General features: G+C 45.5%; 1 protein-coding gene across 3 annotated transcripts in view; it reads right to left on the bottom strand.

Moving 5' to 3' along the window:
• Nucleotides 1–10,832, bottom strand: part of TSPAN12 (tetraspanin 12) — an 84,253-nt gene extending 73,421 nt beyond the window's left edge. For all 3 annotated transcript variants that reach the window (XM_066633769.1, XM_066633771.1, XM_066633770.1), the window contains exons 1-2: nt 10,588–10,832; nt 8,582–8,735 (exon numbers count right to left, since the gene is read on the bottom strand). In XM_066633769.1, the coding sequence (XP_066489866.1) occupies nt 8,582–8,647 (66 nt within the window). In that variant the 5' untranslated portion in view covers nt 8,648–8,735; nt 10,588–10,832. The remainder of the gene's footprint in view (nt 1–8,581; nt 8,736–10,587) is intronic.
• Nucleotides 10,833–25,947: the final 15,115 nt, after the last annotated feature.

Here is a 25,947-nt window from a genome sequence, read left to right as displayed (position 1 = left end):
TTCAACCATGCTTCAGTCTCTCCTTTCCACTCCTGATCCTGAGATTCTGGATAATGTTGCTTCCTTTTTATCTGGGGTAATAGCCAGGCAGAGCCCTGGGACTCTGGGCAGTGACTGATGTTTTTGCTTATGTTGTGTTGTCTTTGTACATTCCTGTCTTGTTCTGTTCTTTCTCTGTATTTTATGCCAATAAAGGTCTTACTGAACTGAACTGAACTGAACACTTGTACACAGGTGGAACACCATGTGCAATGCTTCTTCATCAGTATTCTTAATAAAAAAACACTAAAATATAATTCTTAGATTTATGAACCAAGGGACAATGTTACAGCTCGTTCTGTACGCAACGTAGCAAATGTTTAAATATCTCTCAATGTTTATCCAGCAAAGGATGTTCCATGACTGTCATAATGAGTACTACTCAACAGACGTGTAAAACATGGACTTTGCACCGAAACTCTAGTCATATTGATAACTGGCCTTTTAATGCAATAACTGAGCTTTATTTTAGCAACAGTTTGTTCCTTGAGCATATCGACTTTTGTGCAATAAAATGATTGTCCCATAGTCTGCTTTTATTGAAACGATCAAGCAGGTGTCCGTATAGGCCTCAACACAAGACATTACATGGGCCGCTTCATTATCCTACATATAGCTGGATAATGCAAGTCTCAGCACGGAAAACTTAAAGAATTAAAGAACAGAAATAATACTCATTGCGTGGGACACAAAGTATGCCAAGAACAAGCAAGGATATCAAAACTCTCTTCTTACTGTTTGCACAATACTGTATCACAAAACCAAATGGAATATGGGTTGATGAAATTCAAAACAGAACAGCCTGCTGTTAAATACTATAATTCTTTCCATTTGATTTCAGACCTAATCAATGCACACACGCTGATCAATCTACTTCAGTTTTAAAAAAGCACTCCAAACAAGGCAGTGCAAAAGACCTATTAATTCGGCTAAAATTGGATCCTAAAGCACTTTCATGGTGTTGAGATGTGTAACTAGAGCAATCCTAATAATAATAATAATAAGTATTATTATATACCTATGAATAATTCACCTTTCTTGGTGAACCCGTTAAGTCAGTGGTTCCCAAACTCAGGACACCGCAGCAAATTTACAGGGACACAACTGGATGTCCCTCTTGGCTTCTTCTCAGTGGCTTTCCCGGCAGCGGGATCTTTCATTATGCGAGATGGCACCACCACAAAGACACCATGGAGGAAGGGTGCCATGACCATGGTAAATTTGGGGGCCCCTGCATTAAGTGTGAGTTACTAATGAATTGCCACAGGCACAATTTGGTAGCTATTTAGTCTTAACTGTTCTCACTCAGCATACTTCTATGTATTGTACACTTATAACGTATGTAACAATGTAGTGCAGAAGCGGATAAAATGTTGGGTTTGGATACAGGAAACTGAGGGTAGAATCACTGAGCCATGAAACTGATCTGGTGGACTTGGCTAAGTGTCTCAGAGCGCAATCCAATATTTACCTTACTCTGATGCAGCAGGTTCCTGTGTGCCGCAAGGTGCTGTAAAGCATTTTTGCAGTGACTTGGGATCAGGCCATGCCAGTGTAAGGACGTGCGCCAGCCTGCTCCCACTGTATCCTGTCCCTGCACTGTCCAGATAAGGCAGGTTTGCACTGGCCCAGGGAGGCCGGCGCAAGGGTTGGAGAGGATGGCGGGAGGGCAAAATGGGGGTGATTGGGATCAGGATAAGGGCGAGGGAGGGCTGGGTCTGGGAAAGGGGTGAGACCACTCTCCAGCACTTAGGCCAAATCCTAACACTCTCCTGCACAGCCCAGCATTACACTGGGCTGCTAGGATCTATGCCAGTGATTTTGCTGGTGTGGATCCAAGTTGCCCCATTGAAGTGGCTGTTATGCAAAATGTGCCAGCCTGCCTGTTCCAGCACAGGTTAGGATTGAGCTGCCCATGTCTTTTTCTCTCCATCTTATATGGTTCTTGTGAGGATACATGAGAACAACTGCAAAGTAGTTTGTAATACACTGACAAGTGTTTAGCAGTCATAGTTATTTAAAATAACTGCACACACAATCCTCTACTTCAGTGAATACCAACAGCAGCTTGTTCGGAAAAATTGCATTAATTAGTTGATTAAAAGGATTGCTGCAGCTGCCCATCTGAGCACATAACGAAAACCATTCACTTTTCAAATTCTATCATGTACTAATTATGTTTTAAATTTTTTTCTTGTTAATTTTGTGAACTGCCTTGAGTAAAAATGCTTTTAGAATGGCGGGGGGGGGGGGGGGAAGGAGGTGATCAAAAGATTTATACTTTGCTTTTCTGAAAAGTATGTCATTAAAAGCAGTTGGCAAAATAACTGTAACAAAATCCTATTTAAAGCAATGAAACCATAAATTTAAATGTAATAATAAAGAAACAGTAGCAGGAGGGAAAAAAATCTCACTAATCAGAGATGAAGTACAATAAGAGAAATTAGGAATGGGCTAGAACAGTGTTTCCCAAAGTTTAGGTCCCAAACTGATTGTTGGTGGGTCGTGAAACTGAAACTGACAAGCTGATAGCTGACCAGGAAAATATACTGAGCCCTATGGAAAGAGAAACTGAGAAACTGCTCATGTGTGTTTACTCACAAGTAGGCAACCACTCACTTCAAAGGCAGGCCAAGAGGAATGCAATGCCACCAGAATGGTCCAGATTTTGATGAACACAGGCCCTAAAAGACACTTGAGAAGAATGCCCTCCCCCCAAGCAGACAAGGAAAATGTATTGAGCCCTATGGAAAGGGCAACAGCGCCACATGCATGTTTACTCCTGAGTAGGCAACTGTGCCTGGGTTCCTTTTGAAGGGCAGGTAAAGGGGCACACAAGGCCACCAGAACTGTCTTGATCCAATGAACGTGGAGCTCAACCAACGTCCCAGCAAGCACCCCCCATAGTAAAAAGAGTAAAAACAGGTTTGAGCAACTGATAAGGTGAAACTTTTTAAAAAAAAATTATCATAAAGCTCAGTGGGTCCCAACAAAGTGTCATTTTAAAAAGTGGGTCCTCGTGCTAAAAAGTTTGGGAACCAGTGGGCTAAAGCACACAATGACACACGGTGCAATCCTACCCATGTCTATACAGAAGTCCCATTGTTTTCAATGGGGTTTACTCCCTGAAAAATGCACATAGGATTGCAGCCACAGTTTATGCGGCAGCTGTCACTGAAGGCACTGAGAGGACCTCTCAAGAGAGGGAGTTCCAGGAGTATCATGCTATAGCAGATAAAAGACCCTCTCTCAAGACCCCATCTGCCTCATCTCAGAAGGGAAGGTGACCCCCCCAAAAATGGACTCTGACACTTAACTAAGAGAACTAGCAGGCTTATATGGAAGGGAGCAGTGCTTCAAGCATTGTTTAGAGCTTTACAGGTCAAAAGCCACTCTGTGAATTATACTTGGAAACATACCAGAAGTTGGTGTCAATTTGGCAAGAACAATGGAATCTATTCATTGCAAACCAACTCAGTTCATAATCTTGTCATTGCATTTTGGACCAGCCCTACACACACACACACAAAAAAACACACTACAGGAATCTTTATACGAGCGCAGAATGGATAACTGTGGCAAGGTGATTCTTATCCAAGAAGGGTCAGAGCTGGCATACCATCTCATAGTTGGCAACCTTCAGTCTCGAAAGACTCTGGTATCGCGCTCTGAAAGGTGGTTCTGGAACAGCGTCTAGTGTGGCTGAAAAGGCCAATTCGGGAGTGACAATCCCTTCCACACTGGGAGCATGTGCAGTCTGTCCCTGGTCTGTCTCCCTGGCTATGGGCCTTCCTTCTTTGCCTCTTTGCCTCAGACTGTTGGCCAAGTGTCTCTTCAAACTGGGAAAGGCCATGCTGCACAGCCTGCCTCCAAGCGGGCTGCTCAGAGGCCAGGGTTTCCCACTTGTTGAGGTCCATTCCTAAGGCCTTCAGATCCCTCTTGCAGATGTCCTTGTATCGCAGCTGTGGTCTACCTGTAGGGCGCTTTCCATGCACGAGTTCTCCATAGAGGAGGTCCTTTGGGATCCGGCCAATGGTTGTTAAAAGATGCATTGAGCCTTGGATGCCACTCGGGCCTCTAAAAATAAGGCTAGACCTAATGGCTCTCCCAAGCTGTGAAGCTGATCTTTTGGGAGGGGCAGTGCAGCCCTTATCTAGAAGAGGTCAGAACGCATGCTCTGCCCACAGAAACACTCCATGGAGTCATGAACACTCCTCCAATTTGTCAGCCCTTGTTCAGTCCATTACTGACTCCAGATATTTGCTCAGCATGTAACCACCACCATCCAACCTGGACCAAAAGGAAATACAGGTGGGACCCTCTTTATCCACAGGATTAGAACCTGCAGATTTGACACAACCAGAAGCACCTTCCGGTCACGTCCAAGAGACCTTCTGAGGCCCAGGGAGGTCATGTGCAGCCTCTGTGAGCCTTAGAAAGCCCCCTGGAGAACAACATGGGAGACAAGATGTAGCTCTGAGGAACTTCATCACATAATACTCCTGGCCCTAGGGTCAGGTCTGAAGGCATGTGATGCAACCATCTTGCTAAGTTGATCTGGATCTCACCAGTGTATGGGTGGGAGATTGCCTGCAAACCTCTGCACACACCACCTTGAGTTCCATCATGAGAGAAAGGTAGACTAGAAGTTTAATCAGTAATCTATTAAGAATCATCTTTCCCAGAACCACCTTTTGGAATGTACCCTCCAGGTAGGAATGGACCACCAGTTATAGGTCTCAACTGAAGCCAGTTTTCTAACACTCGTATCTTACTGCATCACACTTTAGTGTGCCCAGCAAAACTCAGGATGGTGCTATGCACAAAGAAACAGACTTGAATCTCAATGGCTGGGGTCACCAGAGGTAGGAATAGGTTCAACCTGTTTTACAGTGAACTCCTTTGCTGTTTCCCTCAATTTATTTCAAGTAAATGATTCTTCCTACACTTGGGAGCATCATTGGGCAGGAGGTCTGGTCTAGAGGGTAGAGCCTCCATTTGCCTGAAGATAACATCCACAAGGTCACCAGTTCGAGGCCACCGGCACCGTGCGACCTTGAAGCAGCTGACAAGCTGAAGCCGAGCTATTCCATCTGCTCTGAGCATGGGAGGATGGAGGCCAGGATGGAGGCCAGTTCAGAACGAAACATCTGAATTGTTGTGGCTCTTGAAAGATAGAGCCTTCTTTCAATTGTAAAAATCCATACGGGGATTTAAATAAGCCTGCCTATGTAAACCGCCTTGAATAAAGTCTTCAATAAAGACCAAGAAAGGCGGTATATAAATACCTGTATTATTATTATTATTGTTGTTGTTGTTGTAGGGTGAGGAAAACCTATTATCTTCTGAACACTGGGTGGCCCTGGTTTCACTACAAGAGCTTGTGCACATAGAGGTACAAGGTGGGGGGGATGTCCACTATGCTCCCCTAGGTCCTTACCTATACTTATACACACAGCACCTAGGTTGCTAACTAATACTTAATAATATACATTTTTATTATGTGCATGTATATTCCCACCATTCCTCCATTGAGTTCAGGCATGGGTGCGACTTATTTCTTTTTACTCTCCTACCTGAGAGACAGCAACTAGCCCAAAGTCACCCAGTGAGCTTCAAGGATGAGGGGGAATTTGAACTCGGCCTTCCCTAATCTAAGCCAAAACCTCTTAATACACGGCACAGCCTGGAGTCAGTCAATACATGCAAGGATGAAATAGGGAGCAATTATCCATCACCTCAGCATGGGTTTTTTTGCAGTGGCTGTAGCTGGTGTGTCTTTGGCACCTAGCGAGCCCTTTGGGGACAAGGACCCATTTATTATATAAACTGTGTGGAACTACTTTTGTAGAAACACTGTGTGTGCCTCCTTATCTGCAGACTTGGCAACGCAGATCTTGAGCCCATGCCGGAGGGCCTCGGAGGACATGCCGGCTACAACCAGAGCGGCCTTCCAGTCAAGTCCAGAAGGTTTTCTGAGGCGCGGGAAGGTTGTGCCTCAGAAGGTCTCCCAGAGGCTTCTGAAAAGCACTTCTGGTTTGCCAGCAGGGCCCCCTGCCAATTTAATTATTCATGGATTTCAGTCTCTGCAAGGGGAGGTCACGGGATCCCCCATGGATACCGAGAGCCCACTGTATATTATTATTGTTGTTGTTAATAGTAATAATAAAGCCCTGAAAAGTATCAAAATCATGACAGGTGAACAAAATGGCTAAACACAGAGCAAACATTCAAGAACTTGTGCAACAAGCATGCTTCAGATGCTGTTCCATCAGCTAAACTGTGATACACTGATAACTGACAAGACGAGAAACACACCATATTCCGTGCAGAGGCAGTTGGAAACCTGTGTTTTTTACCTTTTGCCATCAAATTTAAAAACAAGCACTGCATCTGCTAAAATATATTTGCAAAAACAAATTGCACTTGTACTTCCTGGTCTGCGCTAACAACTAACAGCAGTCAGACAAGGCGCAAGAAAATAAAATAGCAAAAGTTGCATTTAATGCCAGCAAACACGTATTTCCTAAATAAACATCCACTGGTTACAGAAACGCAGGGATAGGACAGATTTGCAGAGGAGGGTCAGCAGGTCAGAGGGGGTGATTAAGTCTTTCCATGCCCATCTACACTCCCTAGATAAGAGAGTCTGACTGAGGGAAACTGAGTAAAAATCTGCCCCAGGGTGTCATTGGGAACCCCTTGTTTCCCTTATAACTGTGACAGTCATGACTTAAAATGCCTTCGGGCTGCCAGGTATCTGAACACAGCTGACACTTTTTTCTTTGAGAAATACACAGCATCCACAGGATAAAGCAAATATTTAATTACACAATGAATACCCAGAAGACTCAGTGCAAAGGCACAAAAATATTCCATGGGAACTTATTTACTGATTTTCTTCAGTATAGACAACCATGAAAACCAGAGCGCCTTTTATTTGTCCTGCTCCTCAAATGATTCCAACTTCTCCTTTGCTTTCCTGTACGTTTGCAATAGCCTCCCAAAACCCATATGTGACGCCTCTTCTCTTATTCCTCCAAATCCTGTCCTGTGACGCACCACTTTTTACAGTCCAATCCTATTCAGCACTGGTGCAGCAGAGCTACAGGGCCACACTGTATCCAGCACTGGAAGTGAGCAGGTCACAGGTCTCTTCCCGATAAGCGAACGTTTGTTCCCTTACCCCATGCGTAGAGCCCCAGCCTGTTGAATGGGGCTACTTGGTTCTGCACTAGCTAGATTGCTGGTGCAGAACAGAGTAGCCCTGTGTAGGGCTTTCAGGTCTGGGACAAGGGTTCGGATATGGCAGAGGTCTCCTCCACCACCATCCCCCACCCCAGCATAAGCCTCTTCCTTCCCAAAACATCCCCTTCCTGCCTCCATCCTTCTCTTCCCCCCCCCCCTATATCCAGCACAGTACTCACTTGCCCCAGAGGCCGGGCTGGATATGGTGCAAGCAGGATGGCACAGGCCTTCCCATCTGCACCGCTTACACACACAGTGTCGAAAAGTGCTTTACAGTGCTTTTACAACACCCATTGCTAGTGCAGCAGCCACTGCTACTCTTTGGTAGGATTGTGACCTTAGTCTCTATGCACAGCTGTCACTAATCTTTGGTACACCGACATGACATTATCACATATTCTTCCCCTTGCCTCCTTTTCCTCTGCTGTGCCCTTTGTGCCAATATAGAGCAGGGGTGCCCAAACCCCGGCCCGGGGGCCACTTGCAGCCCTCGAGGACTCCCAATTCGGCCCACGGGTAGCCCCCAGGCTCCAATGAGCCTCTGGCCCTCTGGAGACTTGCTGGAGCCCATGCTGGCCCAATGCAACTACTATCAGTGTGAGGAGGGCAACTGTTTGACCTCTTGCATGAGCTGTGGGATGAGGGCTCCCTCCGCTGCTTGCTGTTTCACGTCTGTGATGCAGCAGCAGCAGCAAAGGAGAGGCTAGTCTTGCTTTGTGCAAGGACTTTTATAGGCCGTGAGCTATTGCAAGACCTTCATTCATTCATATAGGTTCTATCTCTAATATATTCATTTATGTAAATATATGTAAATTTATTCAAATTTAAAATGTAAATCAATTCTTTTTTATTCCCGGCCCCCAACACAGTGTCAGAGAGATGATGTGGCCCTCCTGCCAAAAAGTTTGGACACCCCTGATATAGAGGTTGTGAGCCCCTGCGGGAAGGGTCCTGTTCTCTCATTCTCTATAAAGATCCATGAACAAGAACAGCACTACACAAAGAAATCATATCGCCGCACAATCAGAATGCACAAGATTAAACTTGACTTTTACTGCATGCTCCACAACTTTGGCTTCTGAACTCTTATTCTGCAATGTGCAAGACTCCAGCCCACTGATACAATGTCAACTTTTTACTCCTGCAGAAAAAAAAAGAGGCGTAATCCCAGCGGTGAATTAATGCATGCTTCGCTGTGGCCTTTCAGTGCACTAACTGGAGGTGCCGGGGCTGTAATCTGAGCAGGGCTGTTGCCACCTGCTTGCGCCTCGAGGAGGAGGATGTGGGAACTCACCCAGAAGAGGAGATTGAGGGCATAGAGCAGGCAACGTAAACACTTCACCGAGTCCTCTCTGGCCATTGTGAGCTCTTCTCGGCTAAAAGCCCCATCCTTGGCCCCACTGCTACATCCTCTTTCCAACACCCCCAACTGGGCAAACTCTGGCAATCTGCAAAAAGGGAAAGGGGAAAAAAAGGAAAAGGCAAATTACTTCACTGATGAGAGAGAGAGAGAGAGAGAGAGAGAGAGAGAGAGAGAGAGAGAGAGACAGGCACTAAACTAACCCACTACAGGGTGGGAAGAGAAACTTCTGGGATAAATTCCATTGCATTGCATTTCCACTGAACTGTCATTCAAGTACCAAAGGGATAAGTCATTGGAGGGGAGGGCGAGACTGCATCAAGCACACATTACTTTGTATTGGACAAGAAAGCAGCTTCCCCTCCAACCCAAAAACATGGAAAATAATTCTCATACAGCATCTATTCATTTCATGAGTATGTACACACACACACAATGGCACCCTCTAATTCCCTGTTAATTCATCCCAAACAGCTGTCACTCCTGGTTTGACACACTTCATGAAAATCACCAACCTGAACTGCCAAGCAAACTGTAGGAAAAGTTTGCCATTTTTATTAATGATTAACGGTTTGATGGCACACATACCAGAGGACAGTCGTAGGAACTGACTCATCTAGGGCACACATAAGAGGGTGGCATGGTTAGGACTAGGGCAATAGTTCCCAAACTTTTGAGCATCAAGATCCACTTTTTAAAACAACTGTCAGGACCCACCTAGTTTTACCAGACTTTTTAAAAAGGAGATCTAGAAGTAAATAAATAAAATATTATTTCTATTATTATCTCCAATGATAAAAATATTATTATTTTTATAAATAATAAAATATTATTTCTAATATTATTTCTAAAATATTATTTTCTGGTTAATTATTTCTCCCTACCGATCTCCTGATCTCCCTACCCACTGAACTACCCAAGGGGTAGGGAGATTAATTATTAAGAAATAATAACCTGAAAAAGTCTATCAGACATTTATCTCCCTATATTTACACAGGCTTGCAAACTGCAGGAGCTGAGCTCTTTGCAGCGTAATTAGCAGCTGCAGTATCTGATTTTTACAGTATTGGGGCTTGAGGCACTTAGTTATTTGATCTTCCCATCACCCTTTGATAACCCACCAAAGATCAGGTCGCAACCCACCAGTGGGTCCCGACCCACAGTTTGGGAACCGCTGGACTAGGGTGTTGGAGGGAGGGAGGGAGGAACATTCTTGTATCTTCCTCCTGTCTCTCCAAAACTTTTAAGAAGAAAGTTTTGGGAATCGCACCTCCCACTTTCCAGATCAGGTGGGGGGAAAATGCCAAGGTGATCCTTGATCCCCTGCCAGCTAAAACCAAAACAGGGGAGGAGGAGGTGAGGAAGCCAGGGGTAGGTTGGGACAGAAGCCAGGAGTAAGTGACAGGTAAGCCTTGGGAGGCTAAGCACTGGGGCAGGGTAGAGCAAACCACTGAGTTACAGCCAGCTCAGGTCTACTCAGAAGTAAGTCACACGGAATCCCGCAGATTCAGTGTGCCCACTTCGGCTGCCACTTTCCCGAGAGTAAGCTCCACTGAAGACAATGGGACTTACTTCTTGAGTAGACAAGCCTAGGCTTGTGCTCTTACTCCCAGGAAAAGCAAACAGAGTTGCAGCCCATGGATACTTGCTGTGACGATAGTGGGCTTTACTTCCGAGTAGACATGCATCGCCCTCTGCAGCGCTCTTACCCAGCACCCACCCCCGCTGGGAGATGCTACTGGGGCTCGGATCAAGGGCACAGGCTCAAAGTCTTCCCTGATCGCGCGATGTCCGGCATGCAGAGGCAGCCACGACCGGGGGAAGCTCCATGCGAGGAGGGCGATCGCTCCCACTCCCTTGCCTGGGAGCCAGGCACTGAACTACCCAAGGGGTGGGGAGATCGGATGGGGGGGGTGGAAAAAAGTCTGGGCACAACTTACCAGGCTGACCGCGTGGGCTGCAAAACAGCCCTGCTCTGCTCGCCTCTCCGCCCCTCTCCCAAGCGGGTCCTGCTGGCGGGATCCAGGGCAGGAAGGAGCTGGTTGCACAAGCCCAGGACTGCCCAGCTGGGCTCTCCTCTCTGCAGATCCAGCAAGGGGGGGGGGGAATGCTACTGGGGCAATCCCTGGACTTGCACAGGCTCCCCTCCTTTTTTCCCCCCAGCCCCTTTGAGTGGCAGCTGGGAGAACGGCCACAGCCAGCTGCACGAGTCCTTGCCACGCATGCTCCAGAGCCCGGGCTCCCAGGCGTCTGTCGGGTCTTAAAGGCCAGCGATGGGGCTGGCTGCTCTTCGCTGGCCCTTCTGTGCGCACCGCCTGCATCAGGCGCAAGGAGGGCGAGGGAGAGCAGAAACGACTGAGAGCCCAAGCCTGTGCAGGTCTACTCAGAAGTAAGCCCCATTAGGCTCAATGGGAGTAAGCCATTACTTAAGGCTGACTGACTTACTTAAAGTTTACTACTTACTTGCTTAAGGCTTACTACTGACTTACTAAGGGCACAATCCTAACCAGCTTTCCAGCACTGGCATAGCTGTGCCAGTGGGGCATATGCTGCAGTTGGGGGGCAGTCACGGAGGCCTCCTCAAGGTATGGCAATGCTTGTTCCCTTACTCATATGTTGCATTGCCCTTATGATGGTGCTGGAAAGTGGGTTAGGATTGCACCCTTAGTAAGGCTTACTCCCACGTAAGCAGGGCAGCAAAAGCAAGCACCCTGTGCTCTTGTGTGTGCTCCCTAAGCCTTAAAGCTCCCTAAGCCTCCCTAAGCAGTGTTTCTCAAGCTGTGAGTTGGGACCCACTAGGTGGGTCGTGAGCCAATTTCAGGTGGGTCCCCATTTGTTTCAATATATTATTTTTAATCTATTAGACTTGATGCCGCCACAGTATGTGCCTGCATTTGGGGAAATGTTACAGATCTGTACTTTTAACACGCTACTATGTATATGTTTTCAACAATAATAGTCAATGGGACTTACTCTTGGGTACATGTGGGTAGGATTGCAGCCTAGGATTGTCAAAAATTTTCCTGCCTGACTATGTCACTTCCGGTCATGACAGCACTTCCAGTGGGCCCTGACAGATTCTCATTCTAAAAAGTGGGTCCCGGTGCTAAATGTGTGAGAACCACTGCCCTAAGGCATCTGGTGGGCTACTGTGAGATTCATGAAGCTGATGGGCCCTGGGCCTGATCCAGCAGGGCTCTTCTTATGATGGCAGCCTGATTCTTTTGTCCAGGACAAAACTGAACTCACGTTCATCTTGTAGAAATGAATGGAAAGTGTCCTGTTGGTCTGTAAGCACGCCCGCATTAGAAGATCCCTGCTGGTTCAGGCCAAAGGGGACCCATCTAGTGCAGCTTCCTGCATCTCACAGTGGCCCACCACTCAGATGCCTCAGGGAGCACACAGGACCACAAGAGACTTGTATCCTCCCTAGCATCAGGCATTCTGAGGTAGCCTACTTCTAAAACCACAAGGTTGTACATAGCTATCATGGCTTGTAACCTGTGATGATGTTTTCCTCCAGAAGTTTGTCCAGTCCCCCTTTAAAGGCATCCAGGCCAGATGCTATCACCACTTCAGTGGCCAGGAGTTCCACAGACTAATTACATGCTGGGTAAATAAATATTTTCTTGACAACTGTCCTCCCAACACTACATTTCAGTGGATGTCCTGATTCTGGTGTCGTGTGAGAAGGAAAAGAACATCCCTCTATCCACCCTCTGCATAATTTTGTTCGTCTCAATCTTGTCCCCTCTCAGGTGCCTTGTTTCTAGATTGAAGAGCCCCAAGGCGCCTTTTCTCATAAGGAAAAGGCCCACCAAACACGAATTGGCTCTCAAGCCAAATTCTGGGTTGCATATGTCATTCAGATCCACCTTGAGAATTGTTCCACTGTCTCACTTTCCATAATATTCATTTCACGAAGGCCATTGGTGTATAAAACATGATGTTTATTTGTGTTTTTAAACTCCCTTAGGCAGAAGTGTGTGTCTAAATATATATATAAAAAAATTCCTGCTAATGTTCAGTAAATGAAAGCCAAAGCCTCTTTAAGTTAGACTGTAGGCACTGTTTTTTCAGCTAATTATGACAGTCACACAGCACAATTTGTCAGAAAGTGAAAAAAAAAATTATTAGCACAGCAGACTGTTTAAAACAGCATTTGCTATTTTGTTTTCTGATTTTTATACACAGAAAATGCAGTTGTCCCTATCTCAGAACAAAATACTAAGAGGGCCTTTTAGCCACCACCATGCCCTTTCCACCAAATATTTAGGCCTCTGCATTTGAAATATTTCTTTACCCAGCTGGTAATTAATCTGTGGAACTCCTTGCCTCAGGATACAATGATGGCACTTTTAAAGGGGAATGGACAGATTTATGGAAAAACAGTCCATCACAGGTCACAAGCCATGATGGGTACGTGCAACCCCTTGGTTTTAGAGGTAAACTATCTCAGAAGGCCAGGTGCAAGAGAGTAGCACCAGGATGCAGGTCTCTTGTCTTGTGTGCTCCCTGGGGCATGTGGTGGGCCACTGTGCGATACAGGAAGCTGGACTAGATGAGCCTATGGCTTGATCCAGCAGGGTCCTTCTTATGTTCATATGAAATGTCTCCTAGATGAACCTTTGGCTTGATCCAGCAGGGCTGTTCTTATGTTCTTATGAAATGGTCTCTCATAAACAGTTTACTTAATATCTTTTTCAATTTCAGTGGGCAATCCCTGTTACAGCACAATCCTAGGCATGTCTACTCAGAAGTAAGGCTCACGATTTTCTGTGGGGCTTACTCCCAGGAAAGAGTGCATAGGATTGCAGCCTTAGGGCACAATCCTGACCGGATCTACTCAGAAGTATGTCCTATTGTGTTCAGTGGGATTTACTCCCAGGAAAGTGAGGTTAGGATTGCTGCATTAGTCTGTGGCACCTTAAAACACCAACAGCGAAATCCTCTGCATGTTTACTCAAAAGTAAGCCCCTTTACTTAAAGTAAGTGCTTACAGGACATCAGCCTCAATAATGCAATGGATTTTAATGGAAAGTAATTTGAAACTATGGTCAATTTCAAAAAGACAGAAAGCAGGACTTGAGCATCTCTGGAAGGTATATATACCATGACCAGGTTGTTGAAATTTCCCCTGTACATTAAAATCTTCCAGTAATTCTGGAGACAAGGCAACCATGGCTTCTCTTGCTCCTTTGCCCTTCCTTCTGCACACCCCCGCCCCACAGACACACACACACACACACACACCATTTGTTGTATCAAATACTGTAGGATTTCAGCTATACCATACATCTAGCGATAGGAACTGACAAAAAGACCAGGGGGAACTGGGCCGAAGTCACTACTCCCTCACCTGCTGCTTTCACCAGCAAAAAATACACAGCAGTTTCCAAGCTGCAATGTAGCAAGGTTGCCTGTGACCTGGAAGTCCTCCTGATCATAATGGGGCATTCTTGGTTATCCATTGGTGAAGGAAAAAGGTTCTGTATGACCATTATTAATTCTGTATAGGTTCCATTGGTGAGCCCTGGCTCAAAGTAAGCCCTGTACTTAAGTATGTTTAGGTTTGCAGCCAGTCTGTACCGATAACTTTATAGCTGTAGTTTGTTTACAGCAGTGGAATTAAACAGATCTATTCACAACACTGTTTCTGCATCTCAACATTTCAAAATACTGTAAAGCACCGATTCTCAAACTCTCTGGGATTGCAGGGGTGGGGGAGAAAGGAGTGACACGATCCCGTGGATTGTACCACTGTGAGGAACATAGGGGATTTTAAATAACTCACCATAGTCCCTTTACAGGGCTCCCTGCACCTCTAAAACACTGGGAAAACACAATTGTGACCCATTTTGAGAACCCACTGCTGTAAAGAGTACACTTGGGATCTGTGGTGCGAAATATGAATACAATCGTCTGTTACATTCTCTGAGTGAGGAATTTTCAGAAAAGGGATCTCCTCTTTAAAAAAAGGAGAACCATTGGCTATTCTTGATTATGTAAGTGTGTGGTGACATAGAATAAGAATTGCACTCATTCCATCCGTTTTAAAAGTACCCATGCAAAAGAAATCTGTCTCAAAATCCTCATTAAAAAAAAAATCAGTTCCAAACAAAACAGTTGACTTTGTCACAGAATTAAATCAGATAGATGTTTTATTTTCCCGTGCACAAAAAATGATACACACAAAACGGCCTGGCCTAGCAGGCTGTCCATGAAAATACATCCTTGTTGATAAAAGTGCTGACAACTTTCTGTGCAATGATCTGCATATGGGGCAAAAAAATCAATTAAACAAATATTTTTGGAAAGGTGGATCATTAACCTCCCATGATGTTTTTTTCCCCCTGTAGTCTCCATGTAGGAAAAAAGCCACGTACACTATCATGTGTGAATACCTAAGCTACAAAGTCAGTGTGTGACTTCATGACACAACCTCAATCAGCGAGTGAATGTTGTCACTCTAGCCCAGGGGTGCCCAAACCCTGGCCCAGGGGCCACTTGTGGCCCTCGGGGGCTTCTAATCTGGTCCACGGGGAGCCCCTGGTCTCCAATGAACCTCTGGCCCTCTGGAGACTTGCTGGAGCCTGTGCTGGCCCAACGCAACTGCTCTCAGTGTGAGAATGAGTGTTTGACCTCTCACCTGAGCTGTGGGACGAGGGCTCCCTCCACTACTTGCTGTTTCACATCTGTGATGCAGCAGTGGCAGCGAAGGAAAGGCTGGCCTTGCTTTCTGCAAGGCCTTTTATAGGCCTTGAGCTACTGCAAGACCTTCATTCATTCATGCAAGTTCCATCTCTAATATATTAATTTATGTAAATTTATTCAAAGTTTACACTGTAAATTATTTCTTTTTTTCCCCAGCCCCCAACACAGTGTCAGAGAGATGATGTGGCCCTCCTGCCAAAATGTTTGGACACTTCTGCTCTAGCCCACCAATCTCTTCCCCATCCCCACCACACTTCCTCTTCTCTCCATCTCCCTCTTCCTTTTTCAGTCCAGAGAGTGGAAGGAGTAGAGGGTGGCACTTCACCAGATTAAGGGGGAGAACATTTGGCACACGCAAGCACTGGATGGTCTTGGGTTGGCCTTGCCTGTTTTTATCATTAGAAAGGATATTTTACAAACCATTTCTGTTTCTCAGGAAAACAACTCCTGAGTTGTTTTGTTTTGGGGTGTGTTGTTGCAATGCTTTTAAACAGAGTCATGAACATGAGGGCAGTGGTTCTCAAACATTTTAGCACTGGGACCCACTTTTTGGAATAACAAGCTGTCGGGACCAATCGGAAGTGATGTCATGGCCAGAAATGACATCAGCAAGCAGGAAAATTAACGTCCCCCAAACAACAAAATAAAATAAATTAAACTAAGTAAATTAAAAGCTTTCAATATGTATAAATTAAAAAAACGTGTTTAAGGCTGCAATCCTAACCACACTTTCCTGAGAGTAAGCCCCACTGAACAAAATAGGACTTACTTCTGAGTAGACCTGGTTAGGATTGTGCCCTAAAATAAAGGACCTTCCGAACCCTCCTAAGCAGTTGCTAATCTGTTTTTTAAAAAAAATCCCCAAACATCCCAAAGGCTGCAATCCTATCCACACTTACCCAGGAGTAAACCTCGTTGACTATCATTGTTAAAAACATAGACATTGTAGCCTGTTAAAAGTACAGATCAGTAACATTTCCCCAAATGCAGTCACATACCAGGGTAGCATCAAGTCTATTAAAAATTAAAAACATATTGAAATGAATGGGGAAATTGGCTCGCAACCCACCTAGTGGGTCCTGACCCACTGAGAACCAGCACATTAGGGGATAGGGTGAATCCTACTCACAAAGCACACATGAGTAAGCCCCATTGAACACAGCAGGCTTTACTTCCAAGTACACATGCGTAAGATTGCACTGTAAAGTATATTAAAGTATATCCTGAAGCTTCGCACATATGCACACAAGCACATTTTCTGTTTTTAACCCCAGATTTTATGACTTCATTTAAAAGGGGTAAAAATGTGCTTACATTTCCACTTCCATTATTTCACTTCTGTTTCAGTGATGAATTGCAAGGCAAGTTATCAGACACAAAGCATGAACAAGCACTTATGGCAATAAAGCAGGTTTCACATATGAATGTTTGGCAGGCTCTGTAGATCTAATGAACGGTCCCTGGGGAGGGCTGCTTTCTTCTGGGCTGTCAGCATTTGTGAAATTTCCATGACACCAAAATGGGAAAATAACTCTAAGGAAAGTTCCCAGGCAAATAAAACAGTGCACTGTAACTGGAGGGGTTAGAAACCAGAAAGTTCTTTTCAGTTCTGCGTAGAACAAGTGAAAAAGTATCCCCAAGGCAATTTAGACACCTGTATACGTGAAAAATCCTATGCTCAAAGGTAGATCGCTTTAACATTCTTTCAAAACGAACTACCCATTAATAACATTGATAAAAATCTATAATTTGGGTTCTTGACGGTGCAGGTGTTTATTTGTTTATATGCTATTGATACAAGATTGGAGTTATGAATGATGAGTGGCTCACTCTTTTGTAAGGCAGATCTGGCTGGTGGTCCAGGAGGCCAGGAAATGTCCCTGCATAGGGAGAGGGGAGGGTCTAATGATTTTGGTTTCTGCAGAGATCCATCTGTGTCTAAATCAAGGAAGCTATCAGAAGTGAAAGACATCTTCTCCACCCCCCATGGGAGGATGTGCAAGTGAGGTAACAAAAGAAGCAATTTAAGAAACTGAATGAAACAGAAGGACTAAGAACATAAGAACAGCCCCACTGGATCAGGCCATAGGCCCATCTAGTCCAGCTTCCTGTATCTCACAGTGGCCCACCAAATGCCCCAAGGAGTATTGTATTGGCAACCTTCAGTCTCGAAAGACTATGGTATCGCGCTCTGAAAGGTGGTTCTGGCACAGCGTCTAGTGTGGCTGAAAAGGCCAATCCGGGAGTGACAATCCCTTCCACACCGGGAGCAAGTGCAGTCTGTCCCTGGTCTGTCTCCCTGGCTATGGGCCTTCCTTCTTTGCCTCTTAGCCTCAGACTGTTGGCAAAGTGTCTCTTCAAACTGGGAAAGGCCATGCTGCACAGCCTGCCTCCAAGCGGGCCGCTCAGAGGCCAGGGTTTCCCACTTGTTGAGGTCCATCCCTAAGGCCTTCAGATCCCTCTTGCAGATGTCCTTGTATCGCAGCTGTGGTCTACCTGTAGGGCGCTTTCCTTGCACGAGTTCTCCATAGAGGAGATCCTTTGGGATCCGGCCATCATCCATTCTCACGACATGACCAAGCCAACGCAGGCGTCTCTGTTTCAGCAGTGAATACATGCTAGGGATTCCAGCACGTTCCAGGACTGTGTTGTTTGGAACTTTGTCCTGCCAGGTGATACCGAGGATGCGTCGGAGGCAGCGCATGTGGAAAGCGCTCAGTTTCCTCTCCTGTTGTGAGCGAAGAGTCCATGACTCGCTGCAGTACAGAAGTGTACTCAGGACGCAAGCTCTGTAGACCTGGATCTTGGTATGTTCCGTCAGCTTCTTGTTGGACCAGACTCTCTTTGTGAGTCTGGAAAACGTGGTAGCTGCTTTACCGATGCGCCTGTTTAGCTCGGCATCGAGAGAATGAGTGTCGGAGATCGTTGAGCCAAGGTACACAAAGTCATGGACAACCTCCAGTTCATGCTCAGAGATTGTAATGCAGGGAGGTGAGTCCACATCCTGAACCATGACCTGTGTTTTCTTCAGACTGATTGTCAGTCCAAAATCTTGGCAGGCCTTGCTAAAACGATCCATGAGCTGCTGGAGATCTTTGGCAGAGTGGGTAGTGACAGCTGCATCGTCGGCAAAGAGGAAGTCACGCAGACATTTCAGCTGGACTTTGGATTTTGCTCTCAGTCTGGAGAGGTTGAAGAGCTTTCCGTCTGATCTGGTCCGGAGATAGATGCCTTCTGTTGCAGTTCCAAAGGCCTGCTTCAGCAGGACAGCGAAGAAAATCCCAAACAAGGTTGGTGCAAGAACACAGCCCTGCTTCACTCCGCTTCGGATGTCAAAAGGGTCTGATGTGGAGCCATCGAAGACAACAGTGCCCTTCATGTCCTCGTGGAAAGATCCGATGATGCTGAGGAGCCTGGGTGGACATCCAATCTTGGGGAGAATCTTGAAGAGGCCGTCTCTGCTGACCAGGTCGAAAGCCTTTGTGAGATCTATGAAGGCTATAAAGAGTGGCTGTCGTTGTTCCCTGCATTTCTCCTGCAGTTGTCTAAGGGAGAATACCATATCAGTGGTGGACCTGTTGGCTCGGAATCCACACTGCGATTCTGGATAGACGCTCTCTGCAAGTACCTGGAGCCTCTTTAGTACAATTCGGGCAAACAGCTTTCCTACAACGCTAAGGAGAGAGATGCCGCGGTAGTTGTTGCAGTCACCCCTGTCACCTTTGTTCTTGTACAGCGTGATGATGTTTGCATCCCTCATGTCTTGAGGTACTCCACCTTCTCTCCAGCAGAGACAGAGGATTTCATGCAGCTCAGTGCCCCAAGGAGCACACCAGATAACAAGAGACCTGCATCCTGGTGCCCTCCCTTGCATCTGGCACTCTGACGTAACCCATTTCTAAAATCAGGAGGTTGCGCATACACATCATGGCTTGTACCCTGTAATGGATTTTTCCTCCAGAAACTTGTCCAGTCCCCTTTTAAAGGCGTCCAGGCCAGTCACCATCACCACATCCTGTGGCAAAGAGTTCCACAGGCCAACCACACGCTGAGTAAAGAAATATTTTCTTTTGTCTGTCCTAACTCTCCTAACACTCAATTTTAGTGGATGACCCCTGGTTCTGGTGTTATGTGAGAGTGTAAAGAGCATCTCCCTATCCACTCTGTCCATCCCTTGCATAATTTTGTGTGTCTCAATCATGTCCCCCCTCAGGCGCCTCTTTTCTAGGCTGAAGAGGCCCAAACGCCGTAGCCTTTCCTCATAAGGAAGGTGCCCCAGCCCAGTAATCATCTTAGTCGCTCTCTTTGGCACCTTTTCCATTTCCACTATGTCTTTTTTGAGATGCGGTGACCAGAACTGGACACAATACTCCAGGTGTGGCCTTACCATTGATTTGTACAACGGCATTATAATATTAGCCGTTTTGTTCTCAATACCTTTTCTAATGATCCCAAGCATAGAATTGGGATCAGACTGTAATGAAAGCTGAGATAGAGAGCTGTCTACCACCTTACAAGGTACAAGAATGTCTCTCTAGGACCTGGAGGTGACCTGTTGCTAACCTGACTTATAGGAATGTACATGTTGCTAACTTTCACCTGACACTTAACTTGTACATTTGTACGGAAATCAAATAGTATAGAGGCACCAGAAGTCTCCATGATCTCTCCTCACAGAAAGAAATACATAGTCTTAGGAGCAGGCAGAAATTATAGGAGAGAACAAGAGTAGACTGAAGTTTCACAGAAGAAATAGGAGACAGAACATTGAGATGGTGGGCTGTGAGGAATATTGAAGGCTATAAGACAGTGGTTTCAACCAATGGTCTGTGGACCACAGGTGATCCATGAGAACCTGAAAAGTGGCCTGAGAGGTAATTTTAATACATGCTTCTGATCAGATGCATGCCAAGGGGGCATGACGCCTAATGTGGCCATCATCCCCTTGACATAGTGTCACCCAATAGGCCAGCCCCACCCTTTTTAGGCTGCACCTGCATGCCAATCACTTCCAGGACTGCTCAGCTCTTGTGCAAGCTCCAATGTGATGTTGAGCAGCCCAGAGGCGATGGGACCTTGGTTGGCATGCTGAAGAAGAGCCGCGTAAGAACATAAGAACAGCCCCACTGGATCAGGCCATAGGCCCATCTTGTCCAGCTTCCTGTATCTCACAGCGGCCCACCAAATGCCCCAGGGAGCACACCAGATAACAAGAGACCTCATCCTGGTGCCCTCCCTTGCATCTGGCATTCTGACATAGCCCATTTCTAAAATCAGGAGGTTGCACAAACACATCATGGTCTGTAACCCGTAATGGACTTTTCCTCCAGAAACTTGTCCAATCCCCTTTTAAAGGCACCTAGGCCAGATGCCATCACCACATCCTGTGGCAACCACATCCATGCAGCTGCAGGAGTGCAAGGCCTGCTGATGTGCCCCCTTACCAGCTCGATAAGAGAGGAGACAGGCGTGCATTCCTGCAGCTGCCAGCTGGCTCTCCCGGGTTTGTCCAGCCATGGATCTGGCCACCATGCCACACCAGGCTGTGCTGCACTGCTTGGGGGCCATCCAAGAAGGGGGTGTGGCTCGCTAATTATTACATATTTAATTGTTTTTCTGTGGGCAGGAGGTTGGATATGGTCCACAACGATTCTGATTTTTGCCTCAGTGATCCACGGTCTCCAAAAGTTTGGGAACCACTGCTATAACATGATGATCAGACAGAAGGCATTCCACAACAGAGGTCAGAAACAGAACAGGTTTTGATGACAAGGTCAAGAAAATGGCTAAGGGGGCAGTTCATCCAAAGTTGGATGGACCTTTGAAGGAGAAGGTGACAGGAGGCAGCTGGGCTGGTGGAATCACCAGCATGAATGCTGGAATTACCAAGGAGCAACATGAGGATATTGTCATAGAGAAAGAAGGTGAACCAGACATCAAGGTCTGAAATAAACATTGCATATAAGGGAGGGAGGAGTGGCTGTAACATAGAACTGTAATATGAAGTTTCAAAGGGAAGTAGAACTAATCATGGAATAAACTTCAAAGCAGTAGGATGGGGATTGGGCAGAGATTGGAACTTGCAGAATTTCACAGCACACTGACAAGGTGCTAAAATTGTCAAGGCACACCATCCCTGCATGTGGCAGGTTCACATACTGCAACGGCCCTACTAATAAACAGAGATGGGCTCAGATGACTCAGACTCAAGTTGCAAAAACACACATTTTTTGCAACTTGCACAGACTAGTCGCGTGAGTCTTTTGAACCCCAAACGGACTTGTGACACACGTGTTTTCTCAAAAATGAGTTTCGACTTGTGGACTAGAGTTTCTTAATTTGAGTCTTTCGGCCTGCCAGTCTGCTTTGTGTCTCTGTGTGCTTGGTTTTTGTTTGTTTTTTGCTGCTATAGCAGTGACCAGAAAGACCTCGTGGGCAATCTGGAAGCTATATTCAAAGTGGCGCGAGCAACAGATTTGGTGAGAGGATGGTGGGTTGGCTCCAGGAGGCGAAGCCTGGAGGGAGGAACCAGAGGAAGGCAGGGTCAGCCAGGATATGGGGGAAGGGTGGTTGAAGTGAAGGACTTCAGCAATTTGCTGATGGGTGGAAGATGGGATGAGAGCATCCAGGGAGTGTTAAATGAGAACTCTGACACACACAGACACAGACACACGCCCCTTTGTATTTTCTGCAAAACCATGGCTGCCTTATAGCTTGACTCGCTTTTTGAAAAGACTTGAACTCAAGTCAGAGTGACTCTTAAAACGCCTCTGGATGAGGCCTGACAGCCCCCCTTTATGACTCATTTGCAACTTGAGTCAAGGGGGTTGGAGACTTGGAACTCGACTTGAGAGTCGAGGAAGTGGCTCCTGCACATCCCTGCTAAGAAATGACACTTCTCCAAACTCCTACGGCATACCTGTGGATCAGTCATGGCACACTAATGTGCCACAGCACACTGGTTGAAAATTGCTGATTTAGAGAGGACACAACTGCCACAAACTTCAGAATGAGTTATCTGGAAGAATGTGAGACACCAAAGGAGGGGGACAACTGTGGCAGCAAAAGAAAGGGGAATTCAGGTTTTGGTGAAAGGAAATAGGTAGAGAACAAGAGAAAGGACAAGAACATGGGTGGTGCTTTCTGGATGAGAGAATGGCAATTGCAGATCAAGGAGCAACAGGAGAAAGAAAGGAGGGGAGGCAATGAATGAGAATATGATTCATCATGGATGGGTGCCATAATGCTAGGAGGAAGCACCCAAAGGTTGAGAAAAGCTAAGATCCAATAAAGGGAAAGAGCATACTGCTCTCTCATAACACCAGAACCATCTCATCATAACAATTTCACATCTCACCAGAACCAGGGGACATCCACTAAAATTGAGTGTTGGGAGAGTTAAGACATCTGGCCTAGATGCCTTTAAAAGGGGACTGGACAAATTTCTGGAGGAAAAATCCATTATGGGTTACAGTGTGTAATGTGCAACCTCCTGATTTTAGAAATGGGCTATGTCAGAATGCCAGGTGCAAGGGAGGGCAGCAGGATGTGGGTCTCTTGTTATCTGGTGTGCTCCCTGAGGCATTTGGTGGGTCGCTGTGAGATACAGGAAGCTGGACTAGATGGGCCTATGGCCTGATCCAGTGGGGCTGTTCTTATGTTCTCTCACTATACACCCATTAAGCGCTACTTCCAGTTGGAGTGGCCCATACCCTTGCTCCAACCTGAAGGGATGCCCCAAATGGGGGCCCTTCCCTTTGATATCATCCCTTCTTGGGCAACCCACTGGCAGTGGCAACGAGGGAGAGAAATATTGTTCCCCAGTACCAGTGCAAGGCCTTGACTGTCCCTGAGCTGAACCATAATGAAATGATAAGCCCGCTATGAGATTGTTTACCACTGAGGCTTCTATCTAATTCCTGCAGTGTTTGGATGCTTCTTACAACTATGGCATGCTATACTTTAAGCAGCCTCCTCGGCGTGCATCACGGCTTGCTATGTATAGCACACTTGATGCTATCTCTGTAGGATCAAAGGAAAGTTCACTGTGCTTCACAGACAAAGATAGATTTAAAGGGGTTACCAGAGTAATTCCTTGTTATGCTGCCCTGACGAGTCTCTTTGAACTGATCTCAGCACTGGCCGGCAGGACGTGTCCCAATGTACTGAAGGCTTCATCGAATCAGGAAAAATATGACATTTGGAGTTCTGTCACCTGGAAGCAACTTGCTTTGGACCACAAAGCTTGGGCAAAGATAGCGAGGTGACTTCTAGCCTCTTCTATGCCTATTTGAATTTCAGAACCAAAATTAGAGCATCATTTTTGTATTGCACTTAGGTAGATGCATTAACTCCCACACAGAGAACCAGCACCATTATAAAGGACAACTGATCCACTTCTTCTGGTACTGGAGCCCACTGTGAGCCCTGGTGTAGCAACAGCCAAAAATCTCAGTCTTTGTGAAACTCAAATACACCATACAGTGGACTTTGGGGGAGGTGAGGAGAGCCAGAGAGGGTAAGAGAGCCATGACTGCAGGGTTTGCGTCACCCTGTGTGACAGCTCACTGTGTCACCCCCATGACAAACCTCCTCCTGTATCAGACCATACAGAATAAATTACAATATCATACGCACAACCTAAATACAGTGGCATCACTAGGGTTGGTGTAAATCCTATTAACTTTATTTTAATGTATAACAGTACAAGTCACCCAAGAAATCAGTAACCAACAAAAAGCAGGTGGTCAACTTGATGACACTCACATAACTGAATAAGAGTCCTAGTATTAGCTCTGATCCACGAAATGAAAGCTGATTCATACTAAAATCTTATTGGTTCCCTGCTGTGTCATAAGAACACCTCCTTGCTCTCTGACTAATCAGTCTCATTGATCAGTTTTCAGTTAAAGAAATCCACTTTTTATGACATTCGGCAGCTGTGTTTGCATTTTCTGGTTATTTTGCTAGAACCTTTGATAGAATACAGGCATTTCAACGCATTTGGTTTCATTGCATTCTGCATTAAATTACCCATTGAATGATATATAACATGATGGTATTATTTGAAAACACTAAGAGTTTCACAGTTTTGGCCAGTAGGGGTGTCAACCCCCCTGAGTGCATCACCCAGTGTGGTCCACACCCCCTGCACCCTCCTAGTGATACCACTGCATGAATGGCTTTTTATGTGCTCCAGGGAGTTACCAGAATGGTCCTGGATGCCTAGCATGGGTGCATCCCCTCATGGGTGGGTGAATAGGTGCACCCACCTTCTACCCAGAATATTTCATAGAATTTTCAGGTTAGATGCATCCAAAAACTTAAAATTGCTGAGGCACAGCCTAGTGATGGAGTGCTCATCCTTGAAAAATGGGGGGATGGAGAGATCTGGCAGGGCAGAACATGGTGTTGTCAATGACCTCATTTTCCAAAAGGTGCACAGTCTCTCCTAACTCACCATTTAATAGCCATCATAATCCTTACAGTACATACACAGGCTGCATCCTATACTCGGTTTCCTGGGAGTCACCCCACTAGACACAATAGGACGTAATTCTGAGTAGACGCGTATAAGATTATGCCCTTGTCCTAACTGCACTCCAATTTATTTTAATATATAAAACATTTCCACCAACAAAATACTCAGCAGTGCCATAGGGGGCATCCAGTCTTTCCACTAATTAGATTAATCACCTCTGTCCAAAGCATCCTAATGACATCATGCTTCCATAAAAAATGCAGAAATGTGGCATTTGCTTTTGAGCATTTCCAGCAAGTATTAGAATTGTTTTTAGATATTCTTGCAAGCCATGCTGGTGTTAGATACCATTTTTAGACAATCTTGTAATGATAAAAAGTAATGCAAATTACACAAAGTAAGGTGACCAGATCTTTGGAACATATTTCTTGCCATTTAGAGTCAGCACACTATCATAGTATTACTTCATTTCATTTTAAAATTTGCATTTTCCACCCCTACAACAGATAACATTGTCTCTTAAATTTCCTGGTATAAATCAGCCTTTCAGCCTCTGATAATCCTAAAGCTAAGCTCCCAGTTCTGTCCCTTGGAGCTATCAAACTTAACTCCACCTAATTTGGGCATCATCTCTTGACTGGTCAAACATATACATCCTTTCATAATATCTTTTAATCTAGTAATCTCATGTGACTTCCAAAATAATATGTCATCAGCAAGTTTGAATGTTCTGTGATACACAAAAGAACCCAAGGCAGAAGTCTTTGTATTTATAAACCTTCTAAATTTATCCCAATTCTCTAATGCTGCCTGGATAATAGGATTATATCTTAGCACATTTCTTTTAAATCTCTTGCCATTTTTTTCATACCAAAGAAGAGTATCCCAAGACACAGCAAAACAAATCTTGCTTTAATAAATACCAAAAAGGTTTCTCATTCATGTCCCACCCTTGAGCAATTATTTTAATCTGACTTGCAGTATAATAGAGCATTATATCTGGGGACATCAATTCCCCTTCATTTGTTATCCTTCTATATTTTACTTAGCTTCACTCCTGATTTCTTACATTGCCATAGAAAACTTGTCAGCAACTTTTGTCATT

This window comes from Tiliqua scincoides, chromosome 7, assembly GCF_035046505.1.
Source record: "Tiliqua scincoides isolate rTilSci1 chromosome 7, rTilSci1.hap2, whole genome shotgun sequence".
Lineage (NCBI taxonomy): Eukaryota > Metazoa > Chordata > Lepidosauria > Squamata > Scincidae > Tiliqua > Tiliqua scincoides.
This window is presented reverse-complemented; position numbering and strand designations above follow the sequence as displayed.